General features: G+C 44.1%; 1 protein-coding gene across 1 annotated transcript; it reads left to right on the plus strand.

Annotated features, from left to right (window-relative positions):
• Positions 1-35: 35 nt before the first annotated feature.
• Positions 36-6,515, plus strand: LOC122245323 (serine protease ndl; the record flags this gene model as incomplete). The annotated part of the gene is given in 7 exon segments (XM_086536449.1): positions 36-192; positions 304-469; positions 1,185-1,364; positions 1,513-1,631; positions 3,835-3,950; positions 5,613-5,741; positions 5,984-6,515. Coding segments are annotated over 7 exon segments (1,075 nt in total), but the record flags the coding sequence as incomplete, so codon positions are not given.
• Positions 6,516-18,427: the final 11,912 nt, after the last annotated feature.

The following is an 18,427-nucleotide window of genomic DNA, read 5'->3' on the forward strand; positions in this document are numbered from 1 at the left end:
TAAGACTTCTGAAATTTCATTACATATTTTGTCAGGGTTGTCGATAACATGGCTGTTAACAGAACTTGTACAATTGCTGGCTATTCGGCTTCTGAATACCGCACGAGCCGAGGGGTAGAACTGAAAACTGGAGATCACTGTGGTAATAAAAGTGTTTGTTTCCTTGACAAAACGGAAGACATGCCGTGCATGGTAAGTATGCAAACCTAAACGGTAACTACTGCTGATATTCATGTGCAAGATGCTAAGAAGATCGAAAGCATACACTTTGTCTCTAAATTAAATAAACGCTATTTTACCCAGAGAAGCTGGTCTGGTGTGATTGCATGCAAATTCGGTTGGCCATCAGATCCCACCTGGGCAGGTGTAGGTATGTGGAAGTATCAGGTACATGATGACAACTGTGTAGAATCGACTTCGCACATAATGTTTACAGAAGAAGATCTTTTCGGTATTCGCCGTGTCCAAGGTGCGCAACAGAATAATCACTTTCTCAGATTTTGAAAAAAATAATGTTGTAGTTTCAGAAGTGTTCCTATATGGCTATACATACAGATACCAGAAGGAAGTTTGAAGCTTAATCACAGCCAGTCTTTTGTGTATATTTGTGTTTATTACGGTGGTTACTCATTCGCCCACCCACTCTGAAACCAACTATCATTGAAGGGGAAGAAGGGAATAGTTGGATGGGACTTATTGTTTGGAGTTAAATATATAACTAAAGAAATTTATAAAAATAAAAAAAGAAAGATAAATATAAAGTTAATAAAAAAAATATAAATAAACTAAATATAAAATGAAAATAAGAAAATAAATATAAAAAAATAAATATCTATAAAATATGGAAAAAGATTAGACTTCTGTTCAATGTAAAATAATAAATAAAATCACACACTGTATATAAAAAAGAATTTAAATTATATTAATGGGTTATTATTAAGATTTTATTAAAAAAATGGCATAAAAATAAATAAAAAGAAATGATAATTGGAAAAATTTATTATTTATAAATAAAAATAAATAATAAAATAGACTATATTAAAAGTAAAAAACTAGTATATTGGGTAGGGCCATTTGCAGATTCGGTTTAGTGCTCCTAAACTTTCAGGTGTAATCAGCAGAGCAGTTTTGTTAATATCAGTATGGTACCACTAATGTGCTAAACATTGCATTTCTCTCTGTAGCTCAGTATAGACCACAGTCTTTGGCTACTTGTGAGGGCAGAATGTGTCCCACCGGGATCTGCACGCCCAGTTCTGAACATTGTGATGGCTTCCTTACTTGTCCAGACCTTAGTGACGAACCTCTGACGTGCAAGCCGCAACGTGAAGCATGCCGTCCTTCAAGTAACGATAGTAAATGCGGTAAGACCTTAATATTCTCATTCTGAATTTAAAACCACTTGAATTTATTTGTTGAGAATGTGATGGACATTGCTGCCATCTTTTTTTTATTTTTTTTTATTCCCCATATTATTATTATTACTCAAATACTAACAAACTTATCATTCAGTGTGTGATGATGGCGGAATGCCATGTCAGGATGGGGTTTGTATTCCACGCAGCACTGTATGTGATGGCACAGAAGACTGTGTAAATGGGACAGATGAGGCCAATTGCACCTGTGCAAGGGTAAGTAAATCTATTTGCGATTCTTTCGTTGTTGTTGTTTTTTATGCATTTCCATACAATGTTTCTTTTTCTCTCTTTTTCCACTCGTATTTATATTTTGTCTTTCAAAAGGCAGTTATCAGTCAAACTATGGTTTTCAGTATTCAAAGAGTGTTTCATTTGAAATTGGTTTTTAAATTTATCATATAGTAATACTCAAAGAAGAAGTTTGATATAAAGATTACACAGTAAATAAAGAGATGTTAAATGTCCCTGGATTGGCTGCAAACAATGTGCTACACTAAAATTGCTCTGGCATACTTTTGCTTCATTTGTCCACGGAAGAGCATTTGATCCTAATTTGATTTGAGAAGTTATTTGCAAATCAGTTTACATGCTTGAGAGAGAGGAGAGAGAAGGAAGGGATGGAAGGAATAGAGGAGAACGTACCTAGTCTGATTGAAAATGGTCGTTAGGCAATGAGGTGGACACATTAATTAATAACTCATTTGGCAAACATTTTATATTACCGGCGTGAAAAATATATATGGCAACTTTAAGTGTATTCTACAAAGTATATGCTATAATCACAATTACTTGGAATTTAGCTCCAAAACTGTGTACTGTACATAGTACAGAGGTACCGTATCAGTCTGGTCACTATAACCTACTATGCTTGAGACACTTTACTCAATACTTTACGGGGTTTATTCTTGTTCCAGCAATGTCAGATTACTCCATGTTCAATTTTCTTTTCTACACATTTTATCCCGTTTCAGGTACATCGATTTTTTACCTTCCACCATCGATAGTAGGAAGCCCAGACCTCTCCAAAGGATGTAGCTGATCACAAACTTTAATAGATTTTTCTGTCAGATCTTTTTGTTTTCTGTCGTTCTAAAATAACCAATGGTTGTATTTGAAAGCATGGTAACGGGAAGAATTAATGGTTCTGATTTGGAAAATAGCTTCCTTTGTATTTTCCTATCCTTGGCAGAAAGAGAATTACCATGCTGAGTGGGGCACCGAACTGACTGTGGCAGTCTTGGAATGGTTGACAGTGAAAACTAGACGAGTCAAAAACATTCCATAGAGAGCTGATAGCTAGCACATCTCTGGTTTTATTGATTTAGGAATCAATTAATAGCTTTATATTACCTAAATGAAATAGTAAATTTCCAGTGTTACAATCATATAAATGGGCCATTGTGTTTTGTTAGTATGGACATGCTAATGAGCTCTGTACCACGGCTCGGCAAGCTAGGTAAGAGGACCCATGTTCCATGCAGTGAAAATGAGAGCAAACGAGGGTAAAACATGGTTTATGGGAGGTTGAAACCATGTTTTATTTCAGGTTTCATACAGGTGATATATATGCCAAATATTACACTTTATACAGTTATTCTAAACTACCACTAAATCAATTTGAAACTATTCATCTTATGTAATACAGAAACCAAAAAGATTCATACAGTGATATGTAACAATATAATTATCAAGAGGATTTTCTTTAAAAAAATTCAAGAAACAAAGTCATTATCTTTAACAGAGAGACAAGCAGAGGAGTACCTCTTGATTTTGTCAATAATAATTGATCATGGCAATGATGGTCTCATCTTTGCCATGTTATGTATATGTGCCACCTGGCGTTTGGGCTCATTTTGTGGGCATACGTCAGCAAAGGCTCACGTGTGATCGTCCGGGAGGCCAGGCAAGTTATTCTTCGCCGAGTAACATGCCAGTGTTGTCTACGACCGCAAATTTCAACTTGACTTTGTTGATAATCCCTAATATATGTAAATTATCATGTTCATTATTGGGTAAGGAGAGTGCCTCTTCTTGTATGACATGGAGGTCTTGTTACCAGCTAGCTAAGATGTAACCACTGACGACCTGCCATGTACGTCTTGCCACCTGGACTTACCAGGATGATAGGAATAAAGATATATGTCTATGTTAAATGAATATTAAGATGAAACTTTATTAGACTGTATTATGATTATAACAGATTGTAACAAATGGAAAGCTGAATGAAAATCTCCATTGATTTGTAATCTAAGTGAAACTGACTTTAGGTTTATTTAAACGGTACGTTTATTTTAATGGTATGTTCTGCCCCAAGTAAGTTCTTGAGCTACCAGCAAGTCACCTTAGTTTATCTTTATTTATCTTTTTTAACTTTAGATTCAGATTTTCCTAAGTAACCAAGTAAATATTATTTTAGCTGTTGTGGCGAGACAATCCCGGAAAGCTGTGTGATGGAAACATCGACTGTGAGGACCAGGAAGACGAGAGTGTCTGCGGTTGTACTCCTGGGGCGGAGTTCTTCAGATGTTACAAGTATGTGAAATATTAGTCTTTATTCATTGATATTAATGGCTTAATATTAATATAATATATATGATATAAAGACAATTTATATAAAGAACTATATCATACTGTAAGTGAAGTGCATCCTGTAAAATCTTTATTGAAAATATGTTAGGCAGCTGAAACCATAGAACATTATTAGTTAACTAATGATTTTCAAACATTCAATTGACTATAGCTTCATCATAAAAGTAGATCCATAAAAATAAAACAAATATTTTGAATGTTGTTTAGAGATGTTCAATCTCCTGAACATTCAGTGATTATATTGCCTACATTTATGCAGCTTCCCCGGTTAGAACCTTGGATCAAGAAGTATGCGGTCATATTGCAGAGCTTACTTATGTCTAGGAGGTATTATGCAATAATGACTTAAATGTAGGAGTAACACACCATTCCCTTTAAACTTTTGCAGAACCTACATACTCAGTAGTTGACCTCCCAGAGCTCTATTGTAGCACCATGACTCATATGGGTATTGCTTTTGAAGCGGTCTTATTCATTGCATTATTCAAGTTATTCCCCAAGTACACTATTGTTTTCAGTATCAGGTGCTAGTATACGACTGGGCCTGTGGCAGCCTCCCAGAAGGCTGATAGCCCATATTGCTCATGCCTTTTTGGTCAGTAAACCATGTCGTTGGTAGCCAATAATTATTGGTCAAAACATTCTGCTTAGCAGACCCTTAAATTATCTTATTTTTAAAATAGGGGATCATGGTGCAAGACTCAAGCACTTTGGCTATGTAGTAGCCTGCTTAGACAAAAGCGAACACTTGAGTCACTCCGTATAGCTCTGGCAGCTTGGCTTAAGACGCACTTCAGGGCCTTGTATAGCCTTGTGGACGATATCTCCTAATCTAGGGGATCCTGGAAATCCTGGAACATGGAATTGTTGTCTTGACCTGGAATAATTAAGCCTCTGGTTCTTGTTGGCGTCAGACAGGTAAACGGGTTCCTTCACTAAGATTTCCTGGAAATGTTGATGAAATTTAATGTCCAAGCTCGACAACTCCCTGGTGGAGTCGTTGCTTGCCCTGAGAACTTCTGACTTGATGCTTAACGCTCCTTTATTTCGGTGAGCTTTACTTGAGGGAGGAGACATGTTTGTTTCCTTGATCATGCTTTTCTTTTCCTAGTCCTTTTTTGGAGGTTAAAGGGGTCTAGGTCTCCCCCTCTCCCACCCACCCATATAAGTCGAGCTGTTGTTTACCCTAGGAGACAGCACCCTTCCTTTAGTTGGACTGGTCCTTGGAAGCAACAATTATTCCCATATCTTCGAGTCAGATATCCATCTTACTTCCAATTATCTCATTAGTTGGTATGTACAGTTGAGACCCTTAGTCAGTCTTGCAGCTGTCAGACCCGTAGTCCTATATGGAAAGGGCAAGGGACACTGAGAGGATATGTAAAATTTATCTCATGCTGATGAGATCTGTGAGTTCTAGATTAACTGTGCTTCTTGTGATGGTTTTAAAACCGACAACTATTGTACATTGCTGTATAAGAGGCAGAATTAGGGATAGAAGCCTATATTACACAAAATCTTCATGAGAACGACTGCATTTAAAGTGTACTTCTGATTACATCACTTTGACGTTTATTGATTTTATCATGTACATTTTCTGAGCAGATCCAGTCCTCAAGGCTGTATCCCTCGCGTCAGTGTGTGTGATGGCAACAAAGATTGTTTGAATGGAGAGGACGAAGCTGAATGTGTGGCGCTCTCGCCCGACATACCAGTCGACGAGGATGCTTTAGGGTAGGAACCAATAGAAGTCTTAAGGCCATATCCTTTGATTTTGTGAATAACAAATTGGTCGACCTTTAGATAGAATTAATATAATAAGTATTTCTGACAATAAAACAGGTTTCTAAAAGATAAAAATCGTATTTACCGACAAGGAAGATAACGATACTTAGTTCCTAAAGCAAAGTAGATCTTGGTTGATATTGTAAATGCACGGTTGGAAACAGATTCTCCATGACAATCTTCTTCGCCAGGATGCTGCCACTCCGCATGGAGGGCTTCTTCCTCGTTCGAGTGCGAGGACGATGGTTCACTTTCCAGCACAAGAAGTGGAATAGAAACGTATCGCCCTTATTGTGCGCCAAGCTAGGATTTCGCCACGAGGCGACCGAGAGCAGAGATTACCAACATTTCCTGCAAGGAGTTGTATATATTATCTGTTCAGTTAAAGAAACGCAATAACCAAGACAGCTAGTCATCTGGGTATTCTTTAAGCAGGAAATTGTTTAATTTATTTTTAGTGGATTATTGAAGAAAATATATCCATGTTGATTAGAGTCTGCTTTATTTCTCAGATTTTAAGAGGAATCATCTTTTAAAATAGATTTCTTGATTGTCAGTCCTGTTGTGAAGTGTACCTGGGTGTCAAGTAATATTTAATAATTGTACATACAAGTTGACCTTTATTAGAATACATATATATATTAATTTATACAAATTTTATTATATCAACGTTCGAGTTTAACAAATTATCAGTTGCCTCAAAAAAGTAAAAGTATAGACTTTGATGTATTTTTATTTTTCCCACATGCAGTATACTTTACAGAACGTACATCTGTATTTTACAAAGAACTATATCAATATATATTACCTATACGCAGTAATTGAAGAGAAAGAGAACATTTTGCAGAGCATTCCATGGGAAAATGAGAGTTCAAATACCGAGGGCCATGCATGAGTCCCCATAGAATAATCGCAAAAGTCCCATAGATTTGAGTTTTTATACGTTCCACATACCTCCATTCTGGTATATATATGTGAAAGGCGTCACTCATCCCCCCCAAACCCCCGCCACACCTTACTTCCAACAGGAATTAAGGCAAGTAAGATAATATCTCTGTACACTTTTGCATTCATATTTCATTTCCCTGATGTAGTTAATGCCGTACTATCATGGCTCAAATTGTGGGGTATGAAGATTATTCCGTTGATTATTTCCACTATATATGAATAATAAAGGATTATAAAAAAATCGTTCGTACCACTATAAGCGGATTTAGTGACTGAACAGAAAAATATATCGGACGAGTGGACAAAGCGTAAAGGAAAATAGATTAGAGAAGAGGCGAGAAGGGAAGGAGAGGAGGAAGAGGAGAGACGAGAAGGGAAGGAGAGAGGAGGAGAGACGAGAAGGGAAGGAGAGAGGAGGAGAGACGAGAAGGGAAGGAGAGAGGAGGAGAGACGAGAAGGGAAGGAGAGAGGAGGAGAGACGAGAAGGGAAGGAGAGAGGAGGAGAGACGAGAAGGGAAAAGAGAGAGAGAAGAGAAGGGAAGGAGAGAGGAGGAGAGACGAGAAGGGAAGGAGAGAGGAGGAGAGACGAGAAGGGAAAGAGAGGAGGAGAGACGAGAAGGGAAGGAGAGAGGAGGAGAGACGAGAAGGGAAGGAGAGAGGAGGAGAGACGAGAAGGGAAGGAGAGAGGAGGAGAGACGAGAAGGGAAGGAGAGAGGAGGAGAGAGAGACGAGAAGGGAAGGAGAGACGAGAAGGGAAGGAGAGACGAGAAGGGAAGGAGAGACGAGAAGGGAAGGAGAGACGAGAAGGGAAGGAGAGGGCAGGAAGACGAGAAGGAAGGAAGACGAGAAGGGAAGGAGAGGAGAAGAAAGGAGAGAGAAGGGAAGGAGTAGACGAGAAAGGGAGACGAGAAGGGGAGGAGAGAGGAGGAGAGAAGAGAAGGGGAGGAGAGAATGGAGGAGAGACGAGAAGGGAAGGAGAGACGAGAAGGGAAGGAGAGACGAGAAGGGAAGGAGAGACGAGAAGGGAAGGAGAGACGAGAAGGGAAGGAGAGACGAGAAGGGAAGGAGAGACGAGAAGGGAAGGAGAGACGAGAAGGGAAGGAGAGAGGAGGAGAGACGAGAAGGGAAGGAGAGGAGAAGACTAAAGAAAGGAGAGACGAGAAGGAAGGAGAGAGGAGAGAAGCGACGAGAAGGGAAGGAGAAGGGAAGGGAGGAGAGACGAGAAGGAAGGAGAAAGAGACGATAAGGGGAAGGAGAGAGGAGGAGAGACGAGAAAGGGAAGGGAAAGGACGAAAGAGGAAACAACAAGGAGAGGACGAGAAGGGAAGGAGAGAGGCGGAGGAGGACGAAGAACGGAAGGAGGAGAGGAGGAAGATACGAGAAGGGAAGGAGGAAGAGAGAGAGGAGGAGAGACGAGAAGGAAGTAAGAAGGAGAGACGAAAGGTAAGAGAGAGGGAGGAGAGACGAGACGGGAGGATAGGGAGGAAGAGGAGACGAGAAGGGGAAGTGAGAGAGGAGGAGAAGGAAGGAGAAGAGAAAGGGACGGACGGAGAGGAAGGAGAGGAAGAAGGGAAGGAGGAGGAGAGGAGAGACGAGAAGGGGAAGAGGAAGAGAGGAGGAGAGACGAAGGGAGACGCGAGAAGGGGAAAGAAAGAGAGGGGAGGAGAGAGGAGAGGAAGGGAAGGAGAGAGGAGGAGAGACGAGAAGGGAAGGAGAGAGGAGGAGAGACGAGAAGGAAGGAGAGAGTAGAGAGTCGAGAAAGGGAAGGAGAGAGGGAGGAGAGACGAGAAGGGAAGGAGAGAGGAGAGATACGAGAAGGGAAAGAGAGAGGAGAGACGAGAAGGAAGAGAAGAGGAGGAAGACGAGAAGGGAAGGAGAGAGAGGAGAGACGAGGAAGGGAAGGGAGAGACGAGTAGGGGAAGGAGAGAGGAGGAAACGAGAAGGGAAGAGAGAGGAGGAAGGACGATAAGGGAAAGAGAGGAGAGGAGACGAGAAGGAAGGAGAGAGAGGAGAGACGCAAAGGGAAGGAGAGAAGGAGAGAACAAAGGAAAGAGAGACGAGAAGGGAAGGAAGAGAGGAGGAGAGAAGAAGGAAGGAGAGAGGGAATGGAAAGAGGAGAAGGGAAGGAGAGAGGAGGAGAGACGAGAAGGGAAGGAGAGAGGAGGAGAGACGAGAAGGGAAGGAGAGAGGAGGAGAGACGAGAAGGGAAGGAGAGAGGAGGAGAGACGAGAAGGGAAGGAGAGAGGAGGAGAGACGAGAAGGGAAGGAGAGACGAGAAGGGAAGGAGAGAGGAGGAGAGACGAGAAGGGAAGGAGAGAGGAGGAGAGACGAGAAGGGAAGGAGAGAGAGGGAGACGAGAAGTGGATAGAGAGAGAGACGAGAAGGGAAGGGGAGGAGAGACGAGAAGGGAAGGAAAGAGGAGAGAGACAGAAAGGGAAAGAGAGGAGAGAGACGAAAGGGAAGGAGAGAGGAGGGAACGAGAAGGAAGTGAGAGAGGAGGAGACGAGAAGGGAAGGAGTGAGAGGAAGGAGAGGAAGGAGAGACGAGAAGGGAAGGAGAGAGGAGGAGGAGGTAAGACAGAAAGAGACGAGTAGAAGAGAAGGAGAGAAGGGAGAAGGGAAAAAAAGGACGACGAAGGATAGAGAGGATGAGAGAGACGAGAAAGTGGAAGGAGAGAGGAGGGAGGAGAGAACGCGAGGAAGGCAGGAGAGAGGAGGCTAGACGAGAAGGGAAGGAGAGAGGAGGAAGGAGAGAGGTGGTGAGACGTGAAAGAAGGGGGAGGAGAGAGGGGGGAGAGACAGGTAAGGGAAGGAGAGAGGAGAGAAAGGGAAGGAGAGAGGAGGAGAGACGAGAAGGGAAGGAGAGAGGAGGAGAGACGAGAAGGGAAGGAGAGAGGAGGAGAGACGAGAAGGGAAGGAGAGAGGAGGAGAGACGAGAAGGGAAGGAGAGAGGAGGAGAGACGAAAAGGGAAGGAGAGAGGAGGAGAAACGAGGAGAGGAGAGACGAAACATGTACATACTTCTAGTTACATATGTAAGGCCCCCCCCCCCTCCCCCTTGTATATCTACTGTGATGTGTTGGTGCATGTTTTCACCAAGGTAGAACGGTAGTTGAGTTGTACAGTGTTCAGGTGCATGGTAAAGTCCACCCAACCGCACCTTTAAGGTACAGGGCACCGCGCCAGTTACGCTTGAGCACCGTAACTTGCTCGCCTTTTACCCACAAGTCGCTTTGTAGTGATGTGCTTCGCCCCAGCCATCCCTCCAGGGGGAAATACAAGAGTTCCCCCTTTTTATCGCTTCGAGGGGGAGGAGGCGCCGAGAGATGGCGTTGCCCTGGAGGGCCTACGACTTGTTCCCTCCATGGAAGGAGGGTCTACCACTTGCTCCCTCCCTGGAAAAGGGCCCACTCGTGTATGAGAATTTATGCTACTCACACCCTGTTTTTCTACAACGCAGCAGCAACAAACACTAAGTCTTGTGCCACTGGAGATACCCTGTTTATCGGGGCCTCTCGTCTCACTGGGCATTGTTGCTTCTGAGTTTTGAGTAAAGTAAAACAAAGTCGAGTAAACGCTGTTTTTTTTGTACAGATTTTGCGCACTTTAAGTGCTTTATCTGCACCTTCAGTGCTTTGATTTTGAAGGTGACACGAGACCAGTAGTAGTAGAAGTAGAGTAGTCAGCCCCCACCCCAGACCCGCAGCTCTCTTCTACTCCAGGGTAGCCCTTACGGGCTGTGACCCCTGGGTAGGGAGGCCCAGTAGCCTGGGGCGTCCTTCGGGCGCAACTTTTCTCTCCCCCTGAATTTTTTCTATTTTTAATTTTTTTTTCTGGTGTGATTTTCCTGAGCCTACGGGAGTCTCCTTGTGAGCTCCCGTATTCGCTTGGGGGGTGGGCCTTGACTTACCGTCCCTCGTCAATAGCAGTTCGGCGGTAAGAAGGTGCCTTACACACCAACTTCCGATCCCTTAGTTGGTACTGGAGAAAGCAGCCAAGGGCTTCCACTAAGGGGGGGGCGATGGACGTATAACGAAAGACTTGTTTTTTTTAATCCTCTCTTAGCTATTGGGATAGGTTGATATAACACTATAGTTAAGGGAAAGGTAGTCCTTTCAGACAACGGGCTTTGGCCCAGGGATCGGACCTGGTCCGACACCCTAGCATGATTGATCCCCCGGCTACCCTTCCTCCTCCCCAAGGAGGAGGGGCGACTCAACCCCATTCTAAGACAAATTTGACCAAAAAATTGGAACCCCGACCGAATGACCGACCCAGAAGACATATTGATATTCCCTCCAGAGAAATGCAAGTGCTTGAAACATTCGATGCGTGAAACGAAAATCAATCCTTGCAGAATGTCAACCCCTTTATCATCAAGAAGGTCCTTGATGGTCAAGTGGAAGGCGGGTTTGATTTTGTCCCGAAAATTGCGAGATGGAAGCCTCCTTGTTAAAGTACAATTTAAATCTCAGGTTAAGAATTTACTTAAACTGACGCAGATTCATGACCTCAAGTTAAAGTAACTATTCCTGTTGGCCCAAATACCCTGAAAGGAGTAATCTTTCACAGGGATTTGAGGACAATGAAGAAAGTGAAATTCTGAGGCCATGAAAGACCAGAGCGTAGTAGACGTAAATTGTATGGCTAAGAAAGATGAGATGTGCGAGTAAAAACCGATTGTGTTTCTTGACCTTTTCTTCAAATAAAATTCCAAGTTCTGTAAAGTTGGGTATGAGATCGTTCAAGTTCGACCCTATATCCAAAAACCAATGCGATGTAAATAGAGCCAAAAATTTGACACACCTCATTACGATGCAATGATAAAGATACAATAAATTTATTGCGTAAATGTGCTGAGCACATGATACTACTACATGCAAGGAAAAGACCCTCAATGTGCTAACTGTGGAGTCCCCATTAAACCAGTCAGGCTCTGCTGCAGCAGCCTGAAGACGAGACTGAGACATTGGCATACATAGAGAGCACGATGTTAGTTACCGTGAGGCCAAGAAGAATTGAAGGTTTGACAAGCAAACCCAATACTTCTTACGCCTCACAGTAACCAACAACGTTTCCAATGCAAGCAGTATTAATCAGCAGCTCGCAGCTAAGGACAAGGAAATTTCCGAATTGAAGTAAACATTAAAAATTTAATGAATCAAGTTAAAGAACTGACTAAAACTATAAAGGAAATTGCTGAATCAACCCAGCAAAAAAAGCATCATAAGGAGGATGATACCAAATCACAATCTGGATCCCCCAACCAAACACCTCTTAGTCCAGGCGACCCCTACTAGAACTTCGTCTGGTGTAGTTCCTGCTCGTAAGAGCAGATATTTATATATTTCACTATATAAAACAAAAAAAAAATAAAACAAAATCTTCTGCCGGGCGTCGGCTCTCTCTAGGAGGGAGCAGGCCATGGAGGCTACTGTCTCCAAAAATTCCCGAGAGAGGCCCTCGGGAAGCGAGGGAGAGGAGAGCGCCTCCCTCCCAAAAAAAGAAAATAAAAACCGCCGACAAGGCACTTCCAAACCCCATAAAACGTAATCCACGCGTATACCATTATACAAAGGAACTGTCGAAGTCTTAGATCAAAATTAAATTCCCTTAGATTATTAGCCTCGTCCTATGCTCCCGATATTATCGTTCTACAAGAAAAGCCATTTAAACGACCAAGTCTCTGACGAGGTCGTATCGCTAAGAAACTACCATCCTTTGTAGAAAAGACCGAGAGGGAAGGGGTGGAGGCGGAGTCGCCATGTACATCCACCAGAATCTCCCTTTCATTGAAGTGACGATTAATTCTACTTTGGAACACGTCGCATGCAAAGTAAAATTCAATAACAAGTATCTGACTATATGCTCAGTTTATTGTCCACCTGATAAAATGCTGATCTATGATGAGCTTTTTGCTATTCAGGACAGTCTGCCAAACAATAAATTAATTCTAGATTTTAATGCTCGTCATACATCATGGGTTCCCTGCGGGTGAATGGTAGAGGTGAGCAAGTAGTTAAGTTGATCAACGACTCTGATCTGGTTCTTCTAAATTATGGTAGTCCAACGCGAATAGACGATAATACCGGTAATTTGAGCTTTATTGACCTATCACTGGTTTCTTCAACACTACAGCCAAGTGCCTGTGGCACACCATTGACGACTCGTTGGGAAGCGATCACCTTCCTATTTGTATTCAATATTCATGCGACACCACGAGGACGCCTTCAGCACCCAAATTTAACGTAAAAAGAGCAGATTGGGTCGCCTTCACAAGGAGCGTCAAGCTCGAAGTTGCTGGAGAAACCATTGATGATAAAGTAAACAATGTTCAAAATTGTATTATAAATGCAGCAATGGCAACCATCCCTAAGACTTCGACAGATAGCGTTAAGCATAGAGTTCCATGGTGGACACCAGATTGCCGCAGGGCGCTATGTGAACGAAATAGGGCCTACAGGCTTTTCCATAATAACATTACAAATGAGAACTTTCGCAATTACAAACAAGCGAGAGCTAGGGCTCGTAGAACAATCAGACAAGCCAAAAGAGACTCCTGGCGAAGCTTTGTCTCTACGATAAACAGTAACACCAAGTTATCAGAGGTTTGGTCCACAGTTAATAGAATAAATAGAAAAAAAATATCAATAAGAATCAGAAACATCATCCATGAGGGAAATAATTATGATGAACCTCTTTTCTTTCTCTCTCTCTCTCTCTCTATTTTCTTTCTCTCTCTCTCTCTCTCTATTTTCTTTCTTTCTCTCTCTCCTCTTTTCTTTCTCTCTCTCTCTCTCCCCCCAACCTCTTTTCTTTCTTTCTCTCTCTCTCTCTCTCTCTCTCTCTCTCTCTCTCTCTCTCTCTCTCTTTCACCTATTTTCTTTCTTTCTCTCTATATCTCTCTCCCACCTCTTTTCGTTCTCTCTCTCTCCCCCACCTTTTTTCTTTCTCTCTCTCTCTCTCCTACCTATTTTCTCTCTCTCTCCCCCCCACCTCTTTTCTTTCTCTCTCTCTCTCTCTCTCTCTCTCTCTCCCACCTATTTTCTTTCTTTCTCTCTCTCTCTCTTTCACCTCTTTTCTTTCTTTCTTTCTCTCTCTCTCTGTCTCTCACCTCTTTTATTTCTCTCTCTCTCTCTCTCACCTCTTTTCTTTCTCTCTCTCTCACTCTCCCACCTCTTTTCTTTCTCTCTCTCTCTCACTCTCCCACCTATTTTCTTTCTTTCTCTCTTTCACTCTCCCACCTATTTTCTTTCTTTCTCTCTCTCACCTCTTTTCTTTCTCTCTCTCTCTCTCCCCACCACCTCTTTTCTTTCTCTCTCTCTCTCTCTCTCTCACCTCTTTTCTTTCTCTCTCTCTCTCTCTTTCACCTCTTTTCTTTCTCTCTCTCTCTGTCTCTCACCTCTTTTCTTTCTTTCTCTCTCTCTCTCTCTCTCTCTCACCTCTTTTCTTTCTCTCTCTCTCTCTCACCTCTTTTCTCTCTCTCTCTCTTTCACCTCTTTTTTCTTTCTTTCTCTCTCTCTCTCTCTCCCACCTCTTTTCTTTCTCTCTCTCTCTCTCTCCCCACTCTCTCTTTCTCTCTCTCCTCTCTCTCTCTCTCTCCCCCTCTTTTCGTTCTCTCTCCTCCCCCCACTCTTTCTCTCTCTCTCTTCTCCCTCTCTTTCTCTTCTCTCTCTCTCTCTCTCACCTCTTTTATTTCTCTCTCTCTCTCTCTCACCTCTTTTCTTTCTCTCTCTCTCTGTCTCTCACCTCTTTTCTTTCTCTCTCTCTGTCTCTCACCTCTTTTCTCTCTCTCTCTCTCTTTCACCTTTTTTAATTCTCTCTCTCTCTCTCTCTGTCTCTCACCTCTTTTCTCTCTCTCTCTCTCTCTCTCTCTCTCTCTCTCACCTCTTTTCTTTCTCTCTCTCTCTCTCTCTCTCTCACCTCTTTTCTTTCTCTCTCTCTCTCTCTCTCTGTCTCTCACCTCTTTTATTTCTCTCTCTCTCTGTCTCTCACCTCTTCTCTCTCTCACTCTCCCACCTCTTTTCGTTCTCTCTCTCTCTCTCTCTCTCTCTCTCTCTCTCTCTCTCTCTCTCCCCCCTCTTTTTTCTCTCTCTCTCTCTCTCCCCCCTCTTTTCTCTCTCTCTCTCTCTCTCTCCCTCTCTCTCTCTCTCTCTCTCTCTCTCCCCCCCCTCTTTTCGTTCTCTCTCTCTCTCTCTCTCCCCCCCCTCTTTTCGTTCTCTCTCTCTCTCTCTCTCTCTCCCCCACCTCTTTTCGTTCTCTCTCTCTCTCTCTCCCCCACCTCTTTTCGTTCTCTCTCTCTCTCTCCCCCACCTCTTTTCTTTCTCTCTCTCTCTCTCTCACCTCTTTTCGTTCTCTCTCTCTCTCTCCCCCACCTCTTTTCGTTCTCTCTCTCTCTCTCTCTCTCCCCCCCCTCTTTTCTTTCTCTCTCTCTCTCTCTCTCTCTCTCTCTCTCTCTCTCTCTCTCTCTCCCCCACCTCTTTTCGTTCTCTCTCTCTCTCTCTCTCCCCCCCCTCTTTTCGTTCTCTCTCTCTCTCTCTCCCCCACCTCTTTTCGTTCTCTCTCTCTCTCTCTCCCCCCCCTCTTTTCGTTCTCTCTCTCTCTCTCTCCCCCACCTCTTTTCGTTCTCTCTCTCTCTCTCTCTCTCTCTCTCCCCCACCTCTTTTCGTTCTCTCTCTCTCTCTCTCTCTCCCCCACCTCTTTTCGTTCTCTCTCTCTCTCTCTCTCTCTCTCTCTCTCTCTCCCCCCTCTTTTTTCTCTCTCTCTCTCTCTCCCAACTATTTTCTTTCTTTCTCTCTCTCTCCCACCTCTTTTCTTTCTCTCTCTCTCTCTCCCACCTCTTTTCGTTCTCTCTCTCTCTCTCCCCCCCCTCTTTTCGTTCTCTCTCTCTCTCTCTCCCCCCCCTCTTTTCGTTCTCTCTCTCTCTCTCCCCCACCTCTTTTCGTTCTCTCTCTCTCTCTCTCTCCCCCACCTCTTTTCGTTCTCTCTCTCTCTCTCTCTCTCCCCCACCTCTTTTCGTTCTCTCTCTCTCTCTCCCCCCCCTCTTTTCGTTCTCTCTCTCTCTCTCCCCCACCTCTTTTCGTTCTCTCTCTCTCTCTCTCCCCCACCTCTTTTCGTTCTCTCTCTCTCTCTCCCCCACCTCTTTTCGTTCTCTCTCTCTCTCTGTCTCTCACCTCTTTTCTCTCTCTCTCTCTCTCTCTCTCTCTCTCTCTCTCTCTCTCTCACCTCTTTTCTTTCTCTCTCTCTCTCTCACCTCTTTTCTTTCTCTCTCTCTCTCTCTCTCTCCCACCTCTTTTCGTTCTCTCTCTCTCTCTCTCTCTGTTTCACCTTTTTTCTTTCTTTCTTTCTCTCTCTCACCTCTTTTCTCTCTCTCTCCCCCCACCTCTTTTCGTTCTCTCTCTCTCTCACCGCTTTTCTTTCTCTCTCTCTCTCTGTCTCTCACCTCTTTTCTCTCTCTCTCTCTCTCTCCCCCCCCTCTTTTCTTTCTCTCTCTCTCTCTCTCTCTCTCCCCCCCCCCTTTTCTCTCTCTCTCTCTCTCTCTCTCTCTCTCTCTCCCCCACCTCTTTTCGTTCTCTCTCTCTCTCTCTCCCCCACCTCTTTTCGTTCTCTCTCTCTCTCCCCCACCTCTTTTCGTTCTCTCTCTCTCTCCCCCACCTCTTTTCTCTCTCTCTCTCTCTCTCTCTCTCTCTCCCCCCCCTCTTTTCTTTCTCTCTCTCTCTCTCTCTCTCACCTCTTTTCTTTCTCTCTCTCTCTGTCTCTCACCTCTTTTCTTTCTCTCTCTCTCTCTCCCCTCTTTTCTTTCTCTCTCTCTCTCTCTCTCCCCCCTCTTTTCTTTCTCTCTCTCTCTCTCTCCCCCACCTCTTTTCGTTCTCTCTCTCTCTCTCTCTCTCTCCCCCACCTCTTTTCGTTCTCTCTCTCTCTCTCTCTCACCTCTTTTCTCTCTCTCTCTCCCACCTCTTTTCGTTCTCTCTCTCTCCCCCACCTCTTTTCGTTCTCTCTCTCTCCCAACTATTTTCTTTCTTTCTCTCTCTCTCCCAACTATTTTCTTTCTTTCTCTCTCTCTCCCCTCTATTTTCTCTCTCTCTCTGCCTCTCACCTCTTTTCTTTCTCTCTCTCTCTCTCACCTCTTTTCTTTCTCTCTCTCTCTCACTCTCCCACCTCTTTTTGTTCTCTCTCTCTCTCCCACCCCCACCTCTTTTCGTTCTCTCTCTCTCTCTCTTTCACCTCTTTTCTTAATTTCTCTCTCTCCCTCTCTCTCTCTCTCCCACCCCCACCTCTTTTCGTTCTCTCTCTCTCTCTTTCACCTCTCTCTCTCCCCTCTTTCTCTCTCTCTCTCTCTCTCTCTCTCCCACCTCTTTTCTCTCTCTCTCCCACCTCTTTTCGTTCTCTCTCTCTCCCAACTATTTTCTTTCTTTCTCTCTCTCTCCCAACTATTTTCTTTCTTTCTCTCTCTCTCCCAACTATTTTCTTTCTTTCTCTCTCTCTCCCACCTCTTTTCTTTCTCTCTCTCTCTCTCCCCCCTCTTTTCTTTCTCTCTCTCTCTCTCCCCCCCCTCTTTTCTTTCTCTCTCTCCCCCCCCCCCACCTCTTTTCTCTCTCTCTCTCTCTCTCTCTCTCTCTCTCTCTCCCCACCTCTTTTCGTTCGTTCTCTCTCTCTCCCCCACCTCTTTTCGTTCTCTCTCTCTCTCTCTCCCCCACTCTTTCTTCTCTCTCTCTCTCCTCCCACCTCTTTTCGTTCTCTCTTCTCTCTCTTCCGCCCCCCACCTCTTTTCGTTCTCTCTCTCTCTCTCCCCCACCTCTTTTCGTTCTCTCTCTCTCTCTCCCCCACCTCTTTTCGTTCTCTCTCTCTCTCTCTCTCTCTCTCTCTCTCTCTCTCTCTCCCCCCCCCCTTCTCTCTCTCTCTCTCTCTCTCCCCCCCCTCTTTTCGTTCTCTCTCTCTCTCTCCCCCACCTCTTTTCGTTCTCTCTCTCTCTCTCTCCCCCACCTCTTTTCGTTCTCTCTCTCTCTCTCCCTCTTTTCTTTCTCTCTCTCTCTCTCTCCCCCCCCTCTTTTCTCTCTCTCTCTCTCTCTCCCCCCCCTCTTTTCGTTCTCTCTCTCTCTCTCTCTCCCCCCCACCTCTTTTCGTTCTCTCTCTCTCTCTCCCCCACCTCTTTTCGTTCTCTCTCTCTCTCTCCCCCACCTCTTTTCGTTCTCTCTCTCTCTCTCTCTCCCCCCCCTCTTTTCGTTCTCTCTCTCTCTCTCCCCCACCTCTTTTCGTTCTCTCTCTCTCTCTCTCCCCCACCTCTTTTCGTTCTCTCTCTCTCTCTCTCTCTCTCCCCCCCCTCTTTTCGTTCTCTCTCTCTCTCTCCCCCCCCTCTTTTCGTTCTCTCTCTCTCTCTCCCCCACCTCTTTTCGTTCTCTCTCTCTCTCTCCCCCACCTCTTTTCGTTCTCTCTCTCTCTCTCCCCCACCTCTTTTCGTTCTCTCTCTCTCTCCCCCACCTCTTTTCGTTCTCTCTCTCTCTCCCCCCCACCTCTTTTCGTTCTCTCTCTCTCTCCCCCCCACCTCTTTTCGTTCTCTCTCTCTCTCCCCCCCACCTCTTTTCGTTCTCTCTCTCCCCCACCTCTTTTCTTTCTCTCTCTCAGCTCTTTTCTTTCTCTCTCACTTCATTCCTCCCGCACCCCTCCTTTCTCTCACTGTCCCCTGTCTTTT

The sequence above is a fragment of the Penaeus japonicus genome, unplaced genomic scaffold (genome assembly GCF_977035675.1).
Source record: "Penaeus japonicus unplaced genomic scaffold, GWHDUDI00000001_assembly GWHDUDI00000004, whole genome shotgun sequence".
In the NCBI taxonomy this organism is placed as follows: domain Eukaryota; kingdom Metazoa; phylum Arthropoda; class Malacostraca; order Decapoda; family Penaeidae; genus Penaeus; species Penaeus japonicus.